Genomic DNA, 23,681 nt, shown 5'->3' with positions numbered 1-23,681 from the left:
TGTTCAAGATTTTTAAGAAACCTAACAAATCAAATGGTACAGACAAAATATAACAAATAAAAAAGTTTTTTTTTTTTTTTTTTTTTTTTAATTTATTAAATAAAATAAAATTGAAAAAAACTGACTGCATTATTTCATGATTCGAATTAACTACTTTAACATTACATTTTTAGTTGATTTAGCTAAATTAAACTAGTGGTAAAATGAACAACATGTATTTTACAAATTATTTAACATTTATCTCACTAAACTATTTAGAATAAACTGTAATTCAGTTAGTTAAAAACATATCTGTTACCGCTGGTCTGCACATTAGCTGCCATTAACGGCGAATGACATCCAAGCTTATTGAACTGATAGTTCAACGGATTGGATGTGTCATGTACGAGATGGAGGACACAGTTGCGTATCGCAGACACAGGGTTTTATTGATGTTGACAGGCAAGGTAAAACTATCAGGTCAAGCGATAATGGCAAGTTGACATGCAGACATATGTTGAATCGCTGACGACCTGACACTGGATGTTGTCTGCTCGAGGCTTATATACAGTGCCTTGCAAAAGTATTCGGCCCCCTTGAACCCTGCAACCTTTCGCCACATTTCAGGCTTCAAACATGAAGATATAAAATTTTAATTTTTTGTCAAGAATCAACAACAAGTGGGACACAATCGTGAAGTGGAACAAAATTTATTGGATAATTTAAACTTTTTTAACAAATAAAAAACTGAAAAGTGGGGCGTGCAATATTATTCGGCCCCCTTGCGTTAATACTTTGTAGCGCCACCTTTTGCTCCAATTACAGCTGCAAGTCGCTTGGGGTATGTTTCTATCAGTTTTGCACATCGAGAGACTGACATTCTTGCCCATTCTTCCTTGCAAAAGAGCTCGAGCTCAGTGAGGTTGGATGGAGAGTGTTTGTGAACAGCAGTTTTCAGCTCTTTCCACAGATTTTCGATTGGATTCAGGTCTGGACTTTTTGACTTGGCCATTCTAACACCTGGATACGTTTATTTTTGAACCATTCCATTGTAGATTTGGCTTTATGTTTTGGATCATTGTCCTGTTGGAAGATAAATCTCCGTCCCAGTCTCAGGTCTTGTGCAGATACAAACAGGTTTTCTTCCAGAATGTTCCTGTATTTGGCTGCATCCATCTTCCCGTCAATTTTAACCATCTTCCCTGTCCCTGCTGAAGAAAAGCAGGCCCAAACCATGATCTTGCCACCAGCATGTTTGACAGTGGGGATGGTGTGTTCAGGTGATGAGCTGTGTTGCTTTTACGCCAAACATATCGTTTTGCATTGTGGCCAAAAAGTTCAATTTTGGTTTCATCTGACCAGAGCACCTTCTTCCATATGTTTGGTGTGTCTCCCAGGTGGCTTGTGGCAAACTTTAAACGAGACTTTTTATGGATATCTTTGAAAAATGGCTTTCTTCTTGCCACTCTTCCATAAAGGCCAGATTTGTGCAGTGTACAACTGATTGTTGTCCTGTGGACAGACTCTCCCACCTCAGCTGTAGATCTCAGCAGTTCATCCAGAGTGATCATGGGCCTCTTGGCTGCATCTCTGATCAGTTTTCTCCTTGTTTGAGAAGAAAGTTTGGAAGGACGGCCGGGTCTTGGTAGATTTGCAGTGGTCTGATGCTCCTTCCATTTCAATATGATGGCTTGCACAGTGCTCCTTGAGATGTTTAAAGCTTGGGAAATCTTTTTGTATCCAAGTCCGGCTTTAAACTTCTCCACAACAGTATCTCGGACCTGCCTGGTGTGTTCCTTGGTTTTCATAATGCTCTCTGCACTTTAAACAGAACCCTGAGACTATCACAGAGCAGGTGCATTTATACGGAGACTTGATTACACACAGGTGGATTCTATTTATCATCATCGGTCATTTAGGACAACATTGGATCATTCAGAGATCCTCACTGAACTTCTGGAGTGAGTTTGCTGCACTGAAAGTAAAGGGGCCGAATAATATTGCACGCCCCACTTTTCAGTTTTTTATTTGTTAAAAAAGTTTAAATTATCCAATAAATGTTGTTCCACTTCACGATTGTGTCCCACTTGTTGTTGATTCTTGACAAAAAAATTAAATTTCATATCTTTATGTTTGAAGCCTGAAATGTGGCGAAAGGTTGCAAGATTCAAGGGGGCCGAATACTTTTGCAAGGCACTGTAGTGTTCTCAGTTATTCTTTATGACATAAAAAAAGGGCTTTGTGATGCATGAGTGTGAAGCAATATGATGAAACATTATTAGCTGAAATTACTAGCTGAAACATTACACATGCAAGAAGATGAAACATTAATGGTGAAACATTAATACGTGACAGGATGACTAACCGTCAGTGGGAGGAATGAGTTAAAAGGATTGTTGATTTTTGTTGTCAATGGCAGTGAATATTTAAGTGCACTCAAGAATTTGAAGCATACCTTTATTTTGTTCATGGAAACCATCTTCTCTTTGAGGATCTCGGTAGTTTTCGCATGTTCCACTTCTGCACAGTTGAGCTTCTCCTTCAGGCTCTTGATGCTGGCGTCTCGTTCCTCCAAACCTTGTGAGGCCGCCAAGAGAGTTGCCTTCATGCTCTGCACTTCTGCTCGGACATGACTTGATTTGGCTTTGATGTCGCTCAAGGCTTTCTCGGCGGCTTCACACTGCTCTCTGAGATTCTTTTCCTTGTTGAGGAAATTTTGAGCCTCCAAAGCTTGACTCTCAGACAGCTGGCTACATTTCTTAGCGAGCTCCGTAACTAATTTTTCCAAATACGAAATCAGGCTTGCTTTTTCGGCCAAAGTGTTCTCCAAGTTGCTTTTGACTTCTGTTATGAAGGAGAGGTTCTTTTCAAGGGTCTCCACGTGCTTTTTCAGGTCGACATGTAAGCGGTTGACTGCTTCAAGTTCACTCTTCAGCTCTGGCAGTTTCTCAGCTGCATTTTTATTTCTGGATGCCTCATCCTTTAGTGAAGATATTTGCTCCTTCAGCTTGCTTATCTCCTCAGCATTTGTGTCTTTGAGAAGCTTCACAAGAGAAATATTAAACTTATTAGCATACTACAGAACAATAAGGCAATCATGTTGTTTTTAATGTAGTCTAGAGCTCTCCCGACTAGTCGACATTGTCGACGTCATCGATGACGTAAATCCGTCGACGAGCACATCATCCCATCGACGGTTAGTAAAGGGTTAAAAAAATATATGCGTGGAAAGTTCAGAATGTCGGGCACGCTCTGTATGCAAGCGGGGAAAGCGGCACGAAGCCAAAAAAAAGCGCACCAGAGTGTCCAAAACATTGACTTATTTCAAAGAAACAAAGGAAGGTACACTCTTTCTGTCCTGTGTCTTCAATGCCAAGCTTGGCTGCACGTCGGCCGTGAATAAACACCTCAAGCGCCGTTGCCCAGTTTGTAAGTCCAACTAACTAACTAACGACATGTTTTATTGAAGTTGCTAAGCCTGTCGCGATATGCAATGAGTCAATTTACCAAACCTACCGGTACTTTAGCCTGCTATGAAACATTGGCATTTGTCTCGTGAAAGCAAACTTGCGGTTAAAAGGTGACACTTCAGACATGAAAAATCGCTGGTTAACAGCATTTGCAAACGAAAAAAATGACAAAAAAATTTATTATTGACACATGCAATGACAAAAAGTGATTTTTTTTTGCGTAGTGTAAAGCTAAAGTTAGCGGTTTAGCGAACGTACTTCCGGTGAACATTTCAAAATAAAAGCATGTCATGTTCGTCACATAAATAACGATTTCAGGAGTTAATCCCGCATACTTCAGAATTTAGATTCTACACTAAGAATACCTTTAAAATGACACCCTTTATGAAAAATCTGATTGGCAATGAATAATTATTATAAAACTATTATATATAGTACTATACTATAATATTAAGGCTAGGTGTTTTTTTAAGAATTGTTTTGAATCATGTTGGAAAGGCGAAGTCAGTGTTCTGAATCTGTTTACATTCCATTGTTTTGCACTAGTTAATTCTACCAGCATTTGAACTCATTGTTTATTTGTGATTTATTATTGTTATTTACGTGTTTATTTGTACTTTAATAAATAATTTAACTGTTCCAATGTGTTTTTGTGAATTGATAAGCTTCAACAAAAATTTCATTGCTAAATTAGCAACAAAAAAAACAAACAAAAAAAAATACCGTATTGGCCCGAATATAAGACGACCCCGATTATAAGACGACCCCCTCTTTTTCAAGACTCAAGTTTGAAAAAAGACTTTTTGAACACCAAATTAATTTTTATACAGAAAATAATTACAATAAATCTGAAACAAATGATTATAACAATATATTTGAGAGAAAAGGCATTTAATTTCGCATTCAAAACTTAATATCTGAACATTTAAACATTTAACATTTAAATATGTAAACTAAAGTGCAATCAAATTCACAAATGAATGGCTTCTGGTTTTTGAAATATAAATAAGAAAAAAATATTGTGATAAAACAAAATTGCAAGAACTGCATTAATTATCAAAGTGAAGTCTAACTGTAACTGAAGTTCAGCATTCGATTCATTGATGACTGGCGCCATCCAGCGTCGTGAATGGGTATATGTCTAGGCCGCAGTTTTTTTTTTTTTTTTTTTTTGTAGGCCGCAGTTATAAGACGTCCCCCAGGTTTTCATTCTTACTTTAATGCAAAAAACACCGTCTTATATTCGGGCCAATACGGTATATATTTTTTTAATTATTAGATTAGTCGACTAATCGTAAAAATAGTCGGCTGACTAATCGTGAGAAAATTAGTCGTTTGGGACAGCCCTAATGTAGTCCCTACCTAAATTTTCTGACTCCAGCTGCTTTTTTATCCCCTCCACATTTGAACCCTGGGCCTAAAGTACGGATATCCACAATATACTACACTACAATGTGGTATGCAGGCGCTTAGCCCACTTCATCAGGGACTTCGCTCTGACTTAATTCAAGATAAGGTGGATTTTATTAAAATGGAGTTCATGGTTCCAGACTGCCTCACTTGTGGCTCCACAGGCAGACCGCTTCATATGAATGAGTACGACGCAACTCGGCGTGATGATGTTTATCTAGATAATAAAAAATCTTTTCGATCAAATCTTTGTATAACCCGAGTAACTCGTTCTCCTATATTAAAATGTAGAAATGTGCCGATTACAGGTTTCAAGGTATACCGTGGTATGAAAACATTTCAAAACCACAAAAAATTTCCTTAATACCGTCCCTACGGTTTTAGCTATTTTTTTTTAAATCCCATGCTTGCAGCTGCTAGGCTCGACCCTCCTCCGGTTGTTGCTCAGTGTCAGTGAGTCAGCTGTGCTACACGATTGCTGGAGGAGGTGAAACTCCTAAAATTTTTGCCCCCATCAAACAAAATAGCTGGTTTAGGAATACCTCGGCTACAGAAAATTTACAGACGGCCGTGGCTTAATAGAGGAGGGCACACTGACATGTAAAACATGTTTGCGGAGGGTGGCTGCTGAGGAGGCAATATCTCCAATATGACTTCGTATTTATTTTGTATTAAAGGTTAGTAAACACCATCGTGAACGTTTGCCACTAGTTACTCCTGCGTGTTTCGTGTATCTAGCGGTGGTAAATCATGTGTTTTTTTCTTTCTGGCAACCGTCTAAAATAATAATTCAATTATTTCTGTTCTGATGGTAATAATGTTGAGCTGTGGCTGTGGGTTTACGCTCACCTAAGGGACGATATTTATTTCAATTTTATTTAGAATATTTCGGTTATTTTTTTTAATGTATTTTAACTTAACGTTATACTTATGTTCTAATTTGATAATATGTTCTGAAAAATAAAAATCCTGTTCAATACAAAATGAGTTTTTTTTTTAACCAAGATGTCTCAAAGTAACGCATTTTAGAGCTGTAATTGCAATACTGTAATATTTTTACTTAAGGTTTTCATACCGTCAGAATCTCATACCGGCACATACCTATTAAAACGTAGATACTTGCAGTTTCTAAATGTATATTTCTTTTCTCAAATGTTGTCAAATTTGGGTGGTGTGGCTTATAGTCAGGCACACTCTATAATGTGGAAATTGTAGTCTGTGTAATGAGAATTCACCTTCATTTCTTTCACTCTCTGTTGAAGGGCACTCTCCAGGTCTTCATTTTGTTTCTCCAGAGACAAAAGCCGAGCCTCGTCTTCCCCGAGCAGCCTCTCTTTCTCTGTCACTTGGGCACAGACCTCCTTCAGCTCTTTCTCGAGCTGTTGCAGCTTGTGTGCCTTCTCCGCAACCAGCGTTTTATGTTCTTCCTCACGCTGGGACATCTTTTTGTTTTGTTCCTTCTGCTCAGCTTCACATTCAATCACCAACTCATCAAGAATGCTGATCTAAAACACGTCAAGGTGAAATTAGCAAGATATGAAATGTAGCGCAAGTCAAAAAACACAAAATTGTTGTAACAATTACAAAACGCACCTGCTTGTTGCTGATTTGGAGCTCTTTTTGAGTTTCTTCCAACTGGAGCTTGATTTGTGTCACCTCCTCTGCCTTGACCGCAATGGTTTCCTCAGACTGTCTCAATACAGCTGCCTTTTCCTCTGAAAATCTGTGAAACAAAATGTGATGAACTGTGTTACAATCATTCATTTTTTTGGCTGTAAAGACTTGTGCCCCCCACCCCCCCAAAAAAACACACTAACCACGAGTGTGTCTTTCTTAATTGTTCTCATTTCTCCTACATTATATTGTTCACATCTAAGTTTGTTAACTACTTAAGTCACATCAAAAGCCAAAGGTTGCTAGGCAACAATAGCCCAATGGTGTAGCAGAAATGTATGCTACAATGAAGGCTTACTGCACTCAAATCGAGAAAATGAACAATGCAATTCTGATTTTAACAAGTGCTGACCATGTACAGAATTACATTTCAATCTAAAGAAAAGGAAACTCCCATTGCTGACTATTGAGAGTTTAAGTATGCAAAAGAAAAATGGTTGTATATTAATGAGTCCAAATTGAAACAGGAGGAGGCCCGACCATTAATATAGAAAATTTGCACACAAATGGCACCCATTACAAATGCATTGCAGAACTGTTTCTTGAGATAAATCTGTGTGTCATTCATTTATTGACTGACAGTCTTCTCAGTTGCAATGGATTGGACGTTTATCGCTGTCAATGGCAGCCAATGAGTACACAAATAGAGGTAGTCCCTGGGTTACGAATGGCTTTCCGCGTGAATCGGAATTAACCCTTTAAATTCCCCCAAATCTCAAAATAATTTTCCAAAAACATCAATAAAGTAAAAAATAAGATATTGTACTTTCCATCAATGCTGAGGCTGGCCGAGACACTACCCCCTTTTAGACGTACGCCTAACTCCAGTTAAGCCCCAGGATTTGAACAGGTAGCCCTTATGTCTGAAAGCAGTTTCCCGGGTCATTCCCGGGTCACATTAACCAGGTTGCGTCCTTGTATGAAGTCTGAGACTTAACCAGGACGCGGCATGTAAAAAGGCAGCTGGTTAATTCCTGGGTCACAGTGCGAAGGATGATATATATATATATACGTGTATATATATCATGGCGGGCCGGACGTCATTTCCTCTTTCTTTGCAGTAAAACGAAAAGGGGTAAACAAACACCAAAATTATGAACAGAGTAAACTGGAAATGGCGCGAGTAAACTGTACACATAACGAAATTAAATTGATACAGGGTCTTAGAGCTGTGGAAGAGACGGTCCATCGTCCATCTTTGGAAATGTGTAGTTTATTTTGTTGCCGATGCCAACCAAAAATGACGTAATGTCCGGGTGATAAAATGCTGTCCCCTGTCATCCCCGCACAGAGAGCATTGAGTCGTCAACACGGCACAAGTCTGAAAGTGTCCAACCCGGGTAATTCTCTGTACATCTGAAAGCCATGATATTACTGTTACGCGACTAAAATAAATAAATAAATAAATAAAATCTATTTTTTAAAATGTCGTAAAGTCGAAATCACTTAAGTCGGGTCGTAACCCAGGGACTACATGTAGTAGTAATTGAACAGTCATTGCTTTGGATGGGTAATAAAGGTTGTCAGGCTTATCACTTACCTTAAATTTCTCTCTTGCTGCTCCGCATTGGCCTGAGTGAGAGACTCCCTCAACTGCTGTAGTTCAGCTTGGCCGAGTTCAATCAGCTGTTCTTTGGAGCGCACTAGGTCGGAGGCCGTGCGTTGCTCGTCCTGCAGCTGAGTGACACTTTTCTCAGCTAGCTCCGCTCGGCCAATTTCTCTTTTCAGCTGTGACTCCAGATCTTTGATCTGTTCAAATCCAGTGATTAGTGGCTAGCTTAGCGTTTCAGTGAGAAAGTTTCTGATTAGAAATAAGCACAAAATCTTGCCTGTGTTTCTAGCTGTGTCACCCGTGCGGCAACGTTTTCCAGATCTTTGATGTGTTTTTGTTCAGCTTCGGAGGATTTAGCTTGAAGCTGCTTGTACTGATGCTCCCTCTCCAAGAGCTCTGTACTCCTGATGAGTAGTTCTCCCTTCAGGCTATCGATGTGTGCCAACAGCTTGGCTTGTTCCTCTTCTGCATGCCTCAGCTGTTGCTGTAGAATACAGCAGATTCAATATTTGACAAAAAGTTAGACGGCCGTGCCACGCTTTACCTTCAATTCTTCATTAGCTTCCTTCTGTGAGCTCAGACTCTTTTCTAACGAGGTGATTTTGTCAACGAGTTCCTTTTGCATGGCTTCTGCATTGTTGATCAGAGTATCTTTCTCATTCTTCCATTCCAGCAGAGTTTCATGCTTTTGTGTCATCTGCTTGCACTCATCATGACTCGCACTGAGGCTTTTTTTCAACTCTTGACTTTCTTTCGTAGCCTCTGTTAACTTGTTGTTCAATTGCTCCGCCTCTTGCTTATGTTTCTGCAATTCCTTCTGGGACCTAAAGTGCAATAACAACCAAGTTTATTACCTTTCATCAAAGAGGGGAGTAGGATTGATGTTTTTTTCCCCCTTGCAATGTCTACCGTTCAGTTTTGGTCTCGGCGTCAGACAGCGTCTTCCGTAGGTTTTCCAGCTCCGTTGTAGACGCTTGAGATTGCTGCTCCAGTTTGAGCTTAATTCTCTTCAGCTCTTCTTGTTGACTTTCACATTTTGCTGAGGAACCAAATACAATTAGAGGTGTACGAAAAATGTCTGCAGTAACCGAGCAGTTATTTCTGGATTTTTATTTTTATTAAAGGGTCAGTTTTATTTCGTTTTTTTTTTCTTCCTTGAAATTATCCTTTTGAGTTTTGAGTCAAATTAACCCCTGCTTCGTGTAGAATCTGAATTGTAAAGTAAGTGGGATTAACTCCTGAAATCGTTATTTATATGACCAATATGACGTGCTTTTATTTTGAAATGTTCACCGGAAGTACGCTCGCTAAACCGCTAACCGTAAGCTTTACATTCCACAAAAAAAAAAAAAAAAAAAAAAAAAAAAAAAAAAAAAAAAAGCTATTTTTTTGGTCATTGCATGTGGTGTCAGTAATCATTTTTTTTGTTTGCAACTGCTGTTAACCAGCAATTTTTCATTTTTGAAGTGTCACCTTTTAACCGCAAGTTTGTGTTTTGGAGAAGACTGCCAATGTTTTATAGCAGGCTATCGTAGGTTGTCTTTTTTCCCCATTACCCTCAATATAGCAATGCTAACGTTTAAAGTGTTTAATATAGATGTGTTTCCTTATTTTGTATGTCTGAGCTTTAATTCTACAGCGTGTTGATGACCAATAAACATCTATGAAAGGAACTGTTGTCTCATATGCCATCAGCACGTACGCACAAATGTATGCATGCGCTAGGGGTGGGCGATATGGCCTTAAATACGTATCACGATAAATGGAGCAGATTTACCTCGATAACGATAAATGACGATAAAGTCGCCCAAGCGGACTGTTGTATAATTTGAAAATCTGAATCAATGCATGAAATACAGATTAACAGTTTCTTGTTGATTTAGTTACCAGCATTCAATTTGATATATTTAACAATTGTACATGCAGTCTAGACATTAGGTTTATAAAAATGTATTGTAAACAATAAGAATTCAAGTATGAGCATTTATAACAGCGTGTATGGCTTGAACAATCTACATTGTCAAAATCAATATGCCTGTGCAAACATGTCATTGTACCACAAATGACTTGCAGCTTGAACAGTACACTTCAAAAAGACAATTTATTGTTAATGGCTGCTGTGACATAATTATTCAATACAAGTGTTTACTTTATGGTTTCAGCCCCCCCCAAGTGCATTTTTTAATAAATGCAGGCATACATGAACCCCCAAACAGACAGACAGACACACATTAAAGCTATATTGATCTTCTGCAAATGAAACACTTAAGATTTTATGATAGCAATAATGACACAGAATTAAGCACATACAGAAAAATAGCTGGGGCCATTTCTCGGTCATATTACAAGTTTCACCGTTGGATTGTGCTTAATGCTGAATGCTTTACCATCACAAAAGCTATCAGAGAAATCACACACAGTCAGATACAAAATAACGCGACATAGTAATTGCTAGATGCAGTCCGTGCACAATCCACTGATTAAGTTCAGCCGTTTTGACAAGGTTAGAGCCGCTATCCGACTCCATCACGTTCATTTGTAGCGTTAGCCGCTAGCGGCCGCTAGCGTTAGCCTGTGGCCTGGCTACCAGTAGAAAGCAATGAAAGCACCATCTCCGGAAATCGTGAGAACAAGGGAGTACAGCGGGTGAAAGCCCGTCTGGATGCCACCAAGAGTCTATTAAATGTCGGGTGAAAGTTTGGCGAACCTCCCTTAAGCCACACTCCATCACGTTTTGCTTGTAGCATTAGCTGCTAGCGTTAGCTTGCCGGGCTTCTGTTTGATTGGCTTCCTGATGATCACGTGACTCCCTACGTGAGTACATTCACTGCTTTCTTAAAGGGGAATGAACATAGGCGGACAACACAGAGTCAAAGCGGGATGAAAAGACTATTTTCTTGTTTTATTAATTTACCGAATTTACCGACATGGTCAAAATTACGTCGGTCATCGTGAAGAATTTCGGTGACGGTAAATTTTCGGTTTACCGCCCAGCTCTAGCATGCGCTGCAATAAAACGCAGCCATGAAAATTACCGCCCTCATTTTTATTTACCGTGCGGTATATGGACTTATTGCATATCTCGACAGGTTTAGTAACTTCAATAAAACATACTAGTTAGATGGACTTACGATCTGTCCTGTCGTCTTCCATAATTACAACTGGGTGACGGCGCTTTAGGTGTTCATTCACGGCCGACGTGCAGCCAAGCTTGGCATTGAAGAGACAGGACAAAACAGTGTACCCTCCTTTGTTTCGTTGAAATAAGTCAATGTTTTCGCCCCTCTGGTGCGCTTTTGGGGCTTAGTGCCGCTTTCCCCGCTTGCATACAAAGCGTCCGACATAAAAATAAATAAATAAATAAAAAATCTCCCGACACCCCCCCCTTAAAAAAGTTTCTCCTCGGATCTACACAATTCACGTAGGTCACCCTTTTTGACTTCAAAACAGCGAATTTCGCCGAAAGGTGAGAGACTTTCATGCCTGTAATTGGTTTTATTTCAATTAACAAAAAACATTTTTTTTTCCAATTTCAGATTTTGTCATTCCATTTTATTTAAGATGATTACTCTCCTTTTTAAGTAATCATTTATTATTGATGAATCAAAAGTTATCCAATTTATTAAAAAGTGTGTACCGTTTATTTTGGACGATAAGTTTTTTTTGTTGTTTTTTTCCATAGTTTGTCTGGGGGTGCGACCTATACCCTGGAGCAACTTGTGTGAAATTACCGTAATTTCCCAAATATAACGCGCACCCGTGTATAATGCGCACCCCAAATTTACTTGTAAAATCTAGGGAAAATTATTGTAACCGTTTATAACGCGCACCCTAATTGTAGCACAAATAAATAGAAGAATACAAGAAAATAGAGCTCGTGTACAGATACAGCAATGTCATCTTACTGACTGGTGAAACACAGACAGCACAAGCATAGCACATTGGTAGTTCAAAACATTACCATAAACTGACAATATTTACGGTAATAATATGATTTGACAACTTCTCCAACTTACCAGAATCTAGGAGAAAACAAAACAGATGTGACTTTTCTTTTAAAGGCTGCTGTATAACTTGCTTGTTTCATCATGATGAATAAACGTTTCTTCCATGGATTGATACGGTAAAATGAAAGTGAGAACGTAAGTCAGAAATTCGTGAGAGTTCATCGCTGTCAACACGACAGTAACAATAGGAACTACTGTTATTTGGGTTTGAGTTTCCCGAGTGATAGATATAGTTGACGGACACAGGAAGTCTGTGTGCTTACGTTTGTTAGGGTCCGAGTTGCGGAGCTGCAATATACGTTGACTCAAATGAGTTCAAGAAACTAAATTCTGTGCTTTATGAAGAGTGAAAAAAGCAGAATTTAACACAGACGAAACCATTTGGCCGATTAGGTTGAAGTATTACCGAAACAAAAGGGTGACGACACGTACCGTAATGGTCGGCAACGGGTCGCTGCATACGTTTCTTTAACACAACGTGGCCGTGTCAATAAAAATAAATAAATAAATAAAAAAAAAAAAAAAGGTTTATATATGTAATATATAGGGCTGTCAAAATATCGCGTTAACGAGCGGTAATTAATTTTTTTAAATTAATCCCGTTAAAATATTTGATGCAATTAACGCACAAATGCCCCGCTCAAACAGATTAAAATGAGAGCACAGTGAAAGATGTACTTGTTGTGTTTTTCGGAGTTTTGCCGCCCTCTGCTGGCGCTTGGGTGCGACTGATTTTATAGGCTTCAGCATCCATGAGCATTGTGTAAGTAATTATTGACATCAACAATGGCGGGCTACAAGTTTATTTTTTGATTGAAAATTTTACAAATTTTATTAAAACGAAAACATGAGGGGTTTTGAGATAAAATATCTATAACTTGTCTTTTAAGAACTACAAGTCTTTCTATCCATGGATCGCTTTAACAGAATGTTAATAATGGTAATGCCATCTTGTTGATTTATTTTTATAATAAAGAAATACAGTACTTATGTACTGTATTTTGAATGTATATATCCATCTTGTGTCTTATCTTTCCATTTCAACAAACATTTACAGAAAAATATGGCATATTTTATAGATGGTTTGAATTGCGATTAATTACGATTAATTAATTTTAAAGCTGTAATTAACTCAATAAAAAATTTTAATCGTTTGACACCCCTAGTAATATATATATTTTTCTGTCTCCATCCATGTACCAGTTTATAATGCGCACCATGATTTTACAAGTTGATTTTGGGGGAAAAAAGTGTGCGTTATAGTCGGGAAATTACGGTATTAACGCATAATTATATCATTTCACATTAGGGCTGCAGCTATCGAATATTTTAGTAGTCGCTTAATCAGTGGACTAGTTAGTTCGAATAATCGAGTAATTGGATAAGGAACATGAAAAATTAAAATACCTGAGCTGAGCCTCAAACGTTACAAATTGTTTTTTTTTTTTAAAATGAGGATCTATGTACAATAAAAGAACAATTGGCTAACTTACATAGAAAAAGTCAGCTAGCTTAAATGCTATAAAATGCTAAAGTTTTTTTTTTTTTTAAACAATGCTTCGAACAAATGGTTCAGACACATATTCCCACAAAAAACAGCTAAATATACCTATAAACTAAATTATGAATGCATTAAAAAACATTAGCTCAAACAAAAACTTAGCTTACGTTGGTCTTAACAGGGAGCAGCTGGATTAAGCCATGTGAAAAGAGGCAGACCAGAGGGCAGTGTAGTCACTAATCAGTAAAACTAAATGCAAACACTTTCAAAATAAACCATTACAACGCCACTTTAATTAAACGAATACTCGAAGCAACAAAATTTAATTCGATTTTTTTTTTTCTAATCAAATACTCGAGTCAATCGATTAATCGTTGCAGCACTATTTCACGTGTTATTTTGGTGTTTTGGATTGGCACTGATGGTTTGGTAAACTTGTTAGCATGTTCTTTATGCTATGGTTATCTGAATAACTCTTAATAGTCATGTTACGTTAACATACCGGCCACGTTAGCATTTCGTTGTTCATGCATCATGTAACATTATCATACTGTACACTTATTCAGCAAGTTGTTCTCTATTGTATTTTTATTTTAAATTGCCTTTCAAAATAACATATCTGTTCTATGTGTTGGATTTTATCAAGTAAATTTCCCCCAAAAATGAGACTTCAATATGTTTTTTTCCTCTTCGTTGGGCATTTTATGGCTGGTGCGACTTATTATATACTCAGGTTTGACTAGTCCGAAAAATACGGTAAATGCACACAAAAAATAATAATAATAAAAAATGAATAAATAAAATGGCATTTAATTTTTATTGATTGTTAAATAAAAAAACAACAACTAATAATTAATTACTTAAATTAAATTGTAATTAAGTTATTATTTCTTCGTCTTTAACTCTTCTATTTGCAATAAATTAACTCAATAATTTAAAGAAAATGTTTCCAAATAACCCTCATCAATCCATTCTGATTAACAGATTTCAGAAAAATCAGATGAAAGCATGAAACAATATTGCGGAATTGTTGATTAATTGAAACTCTAAAATGAGCCAATTTACCTTTGATGTCATCCAAAAGGCTTTGCGTGCGTTTGACACTTTGTTCCGAGGTCTTTTTCTCATCCTCCAGTTGTGACAAGCGCCTGTTGCTCTGGTCCAACTGGACAGAGATGCTATTCTTCTCTCTCTGGTGCTCCTGGAGAAAAATGATTGAGATGATTTTCACAGGTTATTAAAAAATAAAAACACTATAAAAAAAATAAATAAAAAAAATCAAATTTCAAATCAATCACCTCTAGTTTCTTGCGGAGGTCCTCCTCTTTGATCTGGCTGGCCTGCTGGCTCTGCTGTAAACGCAGTAGCTTCTGTTTCTGCTCCTCTAGCTCCCTCTCCAGCTGACTCTTCTGAGAACACAGCTGAAGAACAGCAAGACGATAATTTGACAGATGAAGCTGAAGATTGCAAACTAAATAGGCATGTGTCGGTTATCCATTTCAAGGTTTATCGTAGTATGAGAACTTAGAGGAGCGCAAAAATAGAGTTCAGAAGTGGATTGCATCGCCAAACTTCGCTACTGCTGCATGTTTTGTTGCAACCCGGGAGATAACAAAGCGTGGAAGACCGTTCACAGATGGTGAGTACATGAAGGAGACATTCATCAAAATATCAGAACACCTGTTAGCAGACTTCAAAAACAAAACCAAGATCATAAAGAAAATCAAAGACATGCCCAGATAAGGGGCATGTTATGCACTTTCCATTTTCCACTTTCCACAGCTAATACAGATACATACAACATGTGTTGCCTCATTATTAGGTTATTTAAAGTGCATGTGACACGAAAAAGCATGTTTATTTCATAATACACGTGGTGTTTTATGCTCCTGAACAGGGGTGGCGTTAACCGAATATTTTCCGTCGTTGACCGTTTTTTTAAAACGGTGACGGAAAAAACTGAAGTCCATCTGTCATTTTGACAGGTTGCAATTCACACCCCAGACCACGGGGTGCCGAGTGAGCATATTAATTAGCTATTGTCTCTCTTGATGCATGACGTCGTTGGCCCTTACTCGGAAAAATGTCAAGGCAACTGAGTGTTTGCCTGGCACGGCCAGACTGTTCTCCCTGTATTTTTCAAACACTGAGAGAAAAGTCTGGGACACAGCCTCTCGAGTAGGTACAAAATCAATCGACAAATCATATTTGTTTATTTGCGTGACGTGTTCTTCACGAGCAACGTCACTCTTGCGCGCCGAAAGTCGTCTCTACAACAACACGGATGGCGAACGGGAGAGCCGAGAATATGTTCCAATCCGCGGTAAATTCAGTTTTAAATGAGCTAAAACACATCGACACGAGTCATTGACAACAGTCTGTCTCGCGCTAGCCATGTTGAATAAACTCCGTTCTCCTCGTATGTTTACTTCCGCGCGCAAGTCCCTCGTCCTGCCCTCGTCGCTTTGCTAACGGCACGTCTGCCCGTCGCTGATTGGTGCACTCCGCTGTCTGTTTGCCTCTTATTAAGCTTGTTCGGACAGAATATTAATTAAAAATGAATGAAAACTAAATACTATTGAATATGTCATTATTATCATTTTAAAAAATGTAAGTGACGGGTAAAAATAGATTATGAGCTGATTTTTATGACACTGTCAGTCAAAATGACCGACAACGAAAAAGTCTAGCGCAACCTCTGCTCCTGAATGATATGGACCGCTTGGATGTGTGTGGAAGCGATCGCTATATTTATTTAGTTTTTTGAATCCCGCGCCATGAAAATGAGTGACTTCTGGCTTCGGTCTTGCATTGAGGAGGAGGGCGCTGTGACGTGTACTGTAGAAGACATCCTCTTCACTATACAGCGTACTGTTGTGTATGAGGACGAAGGATTAGGCTGATTTTGCGGATTAATACGTTTATTTTTCGCGTCAGGCCAGCCAAACGGCTGCAGAAAAATCATTCTGTATGAGGGAGAGGCATATGCGCCTTTTTGGAGTTTCAAAAGGTTCCCATTCACCGTGGATATTTACTGTGGGACCATTGGACTTACGAGGAAGTGAGTAAACATCTTGTTTTGTATTATGTCAAATACGAATACAGCGATTACAAAGTAAACACTACAAACGTTCTTTAAATAAAGGACTACTTACGTTTGATCATTGATAGGCATGTAAAAAGCTGTCCTCATGCACATTAGCAGCACGTTAGCTGCACAACAACTCCAGCCACCCTCCTCCGGGGAACGAACTGTAAATTGCTCTCCGCCGGGCGGTTTGCTGATCCGCGAAGACAATCGACAACCCAGTCGTCATGTCAATAAATCCAGGCTAGTTATGTGTTATTTTCCGCTTCGAAGACTTTGAAACATCACTCGGTTTGGGTTAGCATGTCGGCTAGCTGTCACGCCTTTTGGTTTGTTTACATTCTCCGAAGCCGGGGAAGGGAAATGACATATGTCCGATTTAGGTGTCATAAAATATCGTTCGGGAGGTGCGACAGTAAAGGTGAAGTCGATAGTTTTGACCATTATGGAGTAATTTTGCCATGTCGTCCTGAATAAATGCATTTTTATTATTTCATATTCCATTCAGCACAAGACTGTTATTTGTCATGACCATGCCATTTATTTAGCAATTGGGGAAAATACTTGGATAAAAAGAATTTTCTGTAAAAATATTGAAGTAAAGAGACAGAAACAATGACATTTTCCAGCTCTCTTCGTCGCGTTTTCCTCGCTATGAATAGTTCCCCCTCGACGGGCTGACTGGTCCTTCTCAAGCCATTTATATAGCTATTGGGGAAAAATACTTTGATAAAAAAAATATCCTGTAAAAATATTGGAGTAGAGAGACTGAAACAATGACATTTTGCGGCTCTCTTCGTCGCGTTTTCCTCGTTCTGAATAATTCCCCCTTAATGGGATGAATAGTAAAACCGATGAGCCCAGTCTACCGCTGACGTCATCCACCTGTTGGGGACGCTAAAGCCCTATAATGGTAGGCGTGGCTAAACGGCAGATTAAAGGACTAATTTCTCGTCATCTGCGCTTCGCTAAATTGTTTTATATAGTCGAATCGTCTCAAAATATGATTCCAATTCACATAATAATGCCATTTAAGACTTTTTATTTTCTCCTGTCGTATGCTCTTTAAGGCTTTTAATTTTTTGCGGCTTATGAATTACATTTTTTTTTTTTTTTGGGGTCCAATATGGCTCTTTCAACATTTTGGGTTGCCGACCCCTTTTTTAACCCATACATCTCAAAATAACACATTTCAGAGTTATAATTGCAATACTGTGAAATCGCGGTATTTTTGCTAAAAGTTTATCATAATCAAAATCTCATACCGGCACATGCCTAAAACGGAACTGACAGTAAAATAAAATATAGCCGAGTTACCTTCTCGAAATCAGCCTGAAGTATGTTGTTGTCTTTTTTGGACTGTTGGATTTCTTGTGTTAACTTAGTCCTGGTCTGCTCCATTTGTTGCTGTAAAGTCTGATTGGATCTTTGCAGCTGGGCTAACTCCTACACACAGTCGAAAACATTTGATTTTATGTTAAAATGTCATCACGTTTAGTAGGTTGGGTGTTATTTTACCTTCTGGCTCTCTCTTTCCTGGTCTTTGACTTTCTGTTCCAGGGCTCGCCTGCAGCTCTCGGCATTGTGTCTCTGGCAGCTCATCTCTTCTGTAACTTGCTTCAGCTTCTGCTCCACTGAAGAACACTTAGAAAAAGAAGAAGCACCTTTTAGAATTGCTTCCCCCCATCAAACACAGTGCAGTAAATTAAAAAGAAATCAAAATCACGTCCAACCTTGACCTCAAGCTGCTGATGTCTGTCCGTGGTCTGACGCAGCTCATGACTCGTCTTGGCCAAGTCTCGGTCCCGTTCAGTCAGGTCTTTGCGAGCCTGGGACAGCTGGACTTGAAGGTCCTGCAGCTTAGTAGTCTGGCTACTAAGTTCTCTCTCGTGACCGGACAAGGTCCTCTCCAGTTCTGACACACGACCACGCAGCTCTGAATGACGAGAGAGAGAAAAAAAAAAAAAAAACACGATGAGTGATAGACGTCCGATGCATTTAGACTGGGAGGGTTGGCAAGTAGATAGATTGTTGTGACTGTACAGTTGCGCAAAGACCCTCACAGAGTTCCAACTCATTTCGTAGAGATCCCAGTCAAAATGGATTGGATGTCTATTGTCGTCAGTGACAACTTCCGACAGCGATGGACATCCAATCCATTCGCTGCTAACCCTCCTAGTTCAAATGGATTGGCAAACTAACTGAAATTCAGAGCAGAAGGATGAAAATAACCACATCATTGGAAATCTATCACAGTCACCTTGATTTAGCATTTTTAACTGCTCCATCTGTTGGGATCCGCCGGGGCTCGGGGCCGTTCTGGTACAGCTCATCCGCTGGCTGGGTTTGATGGGCGTTTCCTCGTGAGCATCCCAAAATGACGCACCTCGCCTCTTAAGAGGCGTTTGTGTGATTTCCTGAGACTGTCGAGCATGACCCTGATCTTGCTGTTGCCACGGGAATATAGAAGACCCGGCTTGGCGAGCGGCAATGTCTTTGTGGCTCACGCTGTTTGACGACTGATTCAACAGCTGCAAATGGAACAAGTTAGCAAAATGCACAATACTTAGATGACAGTGACTGACATACTCACTTTGACCTGCAGGGCTGCGAGCTCATTCTCCAGCCTTTTTCTGTCTTCTACTTCCTGGTTGTATTTTTCTTGAAGATCCTCCAATCTGTTATCTGTAGATTGATTGATGATACGTGTACTTGCATGCACAAGATTTTTTTGGTCATGTTTATAACAGTTTGATACCTTGCTGTTTGTAAACTGAAACTGGAGTGAGGAAAGTCTTTTGCGGAGTAGCAAATGGCTGCAGCTCTGAAGAGCACGACAAGGAGGACGAGCCCGCTGGCTGAGAACGATCCAGTTCATTTTTATACCTGAAAGACGACATGTAAATGAGAATTATCCCTATTGGCCAAATATTTCGGAAACACAAGGAACTCATTTCGCAATTTGAACCTGTCTAGACACATGAAAAGACAGTTTTTAATTTCAAATTGGAAGTAAAAAAAAAAAAAAAAAAAAACTTTTAAATCATGTATCAGATCGGTAATATGCAACAGTTAATCTGACTTACATGTAAAAATATACAACCGGGACATCCCTAGAATAAAAACTATAAAAGAACTAAACACTTGCACATGTGGGAGTGGTGCATCTGAGGAACACATTCACTATAGCCTCACTTGAGTCAACAATAGCTCGAGAAAGCAAAACTCACTTTTTTAGCTCCTGCTCAAGTCGCTCAATGGTCTTCTTGCAAGTGTTGAGCTGGCCCTCCAGATATCTCACCTTATTTCAAACAAAGCAATTCAGAAAAGTCAAATTTCCATTTTTTGGATGTGTTCCACCAGACCTGTACTTCTCAAATAGTGGGGCGCGGCCCCTCAGGGGATCGCATTGCCATGCTGGGGGTGGCACATGTGACCTCGGGGAAAATGCTTTTTTGCTGTATGAGAATAAAGTGTACTTGCACAACCACTCAGTAGGTGGCAATGGCGCTCTCATTTTCAGAGTATCCGCAGTATTTTTTAACCAAACAAGAGCACACAGCAAAAAATACAGTAGAAGATGACGCAAGACGTCTCAAGTCTGTTTATTGTGTCTAAAAATGCAGCACACAGTGGGAAGCCAAATCAATAGCGTACCGCACGAATGCCATTTTTAAACCGCGATGTCACCATCGTAACGCAGTGGGAAATTTTCGACATGCCCTCGCATACAAACCATGTTATTTCTGCTTATTTTCTCCAGTAATCTTTAAAAAAAGAACATGCTGGTCAAGCACTGCTGATACGGAACTTGTAGAAACGACTCTAGATATTACGACACATTAAGGATGTTTTCTTCCTACGTTTCCCGAAACCAAAAACTCAGAGAAAAAAATGTGAAGAATGGATCAACTTGTGCGGACGTTTAACGCCGGCAAGGTGAAGCCATTCACGTTTCATATGCAGTAAAAATTTTGTTGGGGGGCATGGTCCTTCAGAGGACGAAGAGGCAAACCATTTTGATATTTTTAACTTATTTTTTAGCGTGGCGTTTTGCCGTGCTGCTTCTGTCTGACAATGAATGACCTGAAAAAAATTAAAATGGTATTTGACCGCCACGGTTACCTTTTCTGTTGTTAAAAAATAAATAAATAAATAAATAAATAAAACTTTAGTAAGGGGGAAGTGTAAATAAATTATGAAATCAAGATTTGTTATTATCGCTACACAAAAATAGCAATGTAAATTGCCCCCAAAAACAGTAGAGACGCAAGACGACCAGAGGATATAATATATAAGAAAGACAGGGCATATGGTGGTAAAGGATTGATTGTTGATAAAGGAGAATGTCATTATCAGTGGCGTAAAAAAAAGGTGTCAATAAAAAAAGTTAAGGCTAAGCTCTTTTTCTGCCCTCGACACTCAAGTCATCTCTTTAACTGAACATTTGTATGTTCTTCCAGTTTTTTACCAGTGAATTTGGCATCAGGGACATCATTTTCGGACAGAATTGGTAAGTTTAGCTCAGTTACTATTGGGGACAAACGGGAGGTTGACCCGCCTGGCCACAATTGCAAAAGTCATTAATATTAATGAGCAAAAGTGACGTGTTGCTTGCGGTACGCAATTAAGATGTCACTTCAAGACATTAGACTCCTATCACATTGATAAGCCGCTTGATTGTTTTTCAGAGAAAACATGCCGAATATAGACCCTACTCACATGACGTCACAGCCACGCCCCCGCGCCATGTTGTCTGTATACTCGTCATGTTAATGCATTAGCGCTTCGTAAATTCCTCCTATGATGGCGTGTTTTTCTGCTCGTTAACATTAATAATCAAAATGGTGAAGTCGTGTGTGGCGGTCGGTTGCAAAAACAGAGAAGATAGACGGAGAGACTTGAAGTTTTACCGTATTCCGAGAGACCCAGAGAGGAGAGCGAGATTGACTGCTGCAATTCGACGAGAAAACTGGGCTCCAAACGACTACCACAGATTATGTAGTAGTCATTTTATATCTGGTAAGATGCATTTAATATATTTTTAGAGGGTTTTGGGCTGACAACCACAATAAAGATCATTGCTAGGCTAATCACTGACAACATACACTCAGACGTTGTGAATGAACTACCTGAAAATATATAATTATAAGGGGATAATAAGACAGTTGTCATACAATTAATTTACAATTTTACTATTGAGGTCAAAAGCCAAAAAATAAATTCAACTAGGGACAATCTGGAGTAGTGCTATCGCACTTCATATCTATTACATATTATATATGTATGTAGTGAGAGTGCTATCGCTAAACCATATAAACATTAAAAGCCCTAGCTCCATTGACAAATGACATGAAATACATTAGACTTGACAGTGGATGTTAGCAAGAACAAAAGATTTTGAATTGAAAATGTCGTAACTCACCTTCCCGAGCACAAGATTCCTGCCGAATTTTCGTGTACGAGGACCTGTTTCACCCAACCAGCAACGTAGCATTTATAAGCCTCCAAGCTCTTAAAGTTTTTCAAACTTTCGTGAGAATAGGCTGATTTTGTGTGGACAAGATAGTTGTAAATATCAGGGTCAGGCAAAGACGGCGAAGACAGCGGGTCGAAAAACATCGATTTAGGTATCAAATATGGATCTGGCGAATGGATAAACTGAAGCTTTTCCACATAACGCCTTTTATGCAACGCATCCAATGAGTTTACGGCGTCAGACAACACCAGGGCTTCCATGAATTGCTCTATAACTTGCACGACTAATTGAAAACAATGAGAATAGGTCTAAAAAATACGGACAATATGGCGGCCGGATACAGCGACACGTCATTTTGTGACGTAGGTGAGTAGGGTCTATAGCCAACAATCGTTCCTCTTTGTCAATGTTACACCAGGAAACCAGCATGCACTGTTAGCATGCTCAGTGCAAAATAACCCCACACCATAGCAAAGGAGCTGATACTGCCAGCAGCAAAAATAAAAATGGTCCCTCTGTCCAATGACACTGTCGTTTTTGTTCTATTTTTCTTTTTTCGGTCAAATTCTTTTGTATAATGTCTTCGTGAGTATCAAATGGTCAAAAAAACCTTGAGTGTATTTTTCCAGTTTGGAATTGGATGTGACTTTTTTTTTTTTTTTCAATTCAGGCAAAGTGATGCGCGTTAACTCTTTTCTGTTATAGAGAAAACAATGTTGATAAAGTTATACTTTATTCTAATTTATATTACTTTTCCCCTATAATATAAAAACAACAATGTTATGCAGAGGTGTACATATAATAATAATTTTAGAAACAAATGGTACTATTTATAGTGGCGGAAGAGAGCTGGGCAGACGATCTTCGTGAGGGGGGGCGTAACAGAAAATAATTATGAAGCACTGCAATAGACATTCAGTTCAGTTTGTACTCCAATTACAGTTGTAATTGAATCAGATAATACAATCAAATGCTGTATTCAAATGAATAAAAGCTGAATCAGCTGCATACATGACAACAAGATTTTTATATTTAACTTACTTGCTGCTCTTTGACCCCCAAATCATGTAAAACCTTTTGTCGAGCTTTCTCTACAGAGTCACACGACTCGACTAAAGACTGGTTCTCTCTTTTCAAAGCAGATGCCTCATTGCGTTCACTGTCCACCTGCAAAAAAAAAAAAAAAGTTAATATTTAGTTTTTTCTCCCTCACGTGTATGCATGGTAGAGACTGGCACTTTCAATTTCCCCCAACCAAACTGGACATTATTTAACCCTTCACTGTTGAAAATTTAACCGTTAAAACTTCTTGACCTTTTGTTTCTGCTTCTGCAGGGCAGCCTCCAGGGAGTCAAGTTGAAACTGTTTTTGAGTTCTCTCCTTCTTCAATTTGTCCAGCTGGACTTCCATCTCTTGGATCTTCTGCAGGGCCTTCCCTGGAAGTCCATCCTTCCACTCCTCCACCGCCCAGCTCATGGTCACTCACCTAACAAACAGTGCAAAACACGATAAATATTTAGT

The 23,681-nt window shown here is 38.9% G+C and overlaps 1 protein-coding gene across 4 annotated transcripts in view; it reads right to left on the bottom strand.

Moving 5' to 3' along the window:
• The window catches only part of cenpf (centromere protein F), a 61,127-nt gene that overhangs the window by 36,973 nt on the left and 473 nt on the right, over positions 1-23,681 (bottom strand). For all 4 annotated transcript variants that reach the window (XR_009062843.1, XR_009062842.1, XM_057833101.1 and 1 more), the window contains exons 2-19: positions 23,475-23,646; positions 23,202-23,327; positions 19,912-19,982; positions 19,440-19,567; positions 19,275-19,366; positions 18,942-19,212; positions 18,415-18,617; positions 18,200-18,325; positions 17,999-18,127; positions 14,892-15,014; positions 14,659-14,794; positions 8,995-9,124; positions 8,630-8,909; positions 8,363-8,569; positions 8,074-8,282; positions 6,453-6,582; positions 6,095-6,364; positions 2,435-3,022 (exon numbers count right to left, since the gene is read on the bottom strand). Coding sequence is in view for 2 of the 4 variants with exons in the window: in XM_057833101.1 (XP_057689084.1) it covers positions 2,435-3,022; positions 6,095-6,364; positions 6,453-6,582; positions 8,074-8,282; positions 8,363-8,569; positions 8,630-8,909; positions 8,995-9,124; positions 14,659-14,794; positions 14,892-15,014; positions 17,999-18,127; positions 18,200-18,325; positions 18,415-18,617; positions 18,942-19,212; positions 19,275-19,366; positions 19,440-19,567; positions 19,912-19,982; positions 23,202-23,327; positions 23,475-23,636 (3,381 nt within the window). In the remaining 2 variants the exon portion in view is untranslated. The remainder of the gene's footprint in view (positions 1-2,434; positions 3,023-6,094; positions 6,365-6,452; positions 6,583-8,073; positions 8,283-8,362; positions 8,570-8,629; positions 8,910-8,994; positions 9,125-14,658; positions 14,795-14,891; positions 15,015-17,998; positions 18,128-18,199; positions 18,326-18,414; positions 18,618-18,941; positions 19,213-19,274; positions 19,367-19,439; positions 19,568-19,911; positions 19,983-23,201; positions 23,328-23,474; positions 23,647-23,681) is intronic.

The sequence above is a fragment of the Corythoichthys intestinalis genome, chromosome 1 (assembly GCF_030265065.1).
Source record: "Corythoichthys intestinalis isolate RoL2023-P3 chromosome 1, ASM3026506v1, whole genome shotgun sequence".
Taxonomy (NCBI): domain Eukaryota; kingdom Metazoa; phylum Chordata; class Actinopteri; order Syngnathiformes; family Syngnathidae; genus Corythoichthys; species Corythoichthys intestinalis.
The sequence above is the reverse complement of the archived record's forward strand: the minus strand, read 5'-3'. Positions and strand labels throughout refer to the sequence as shown.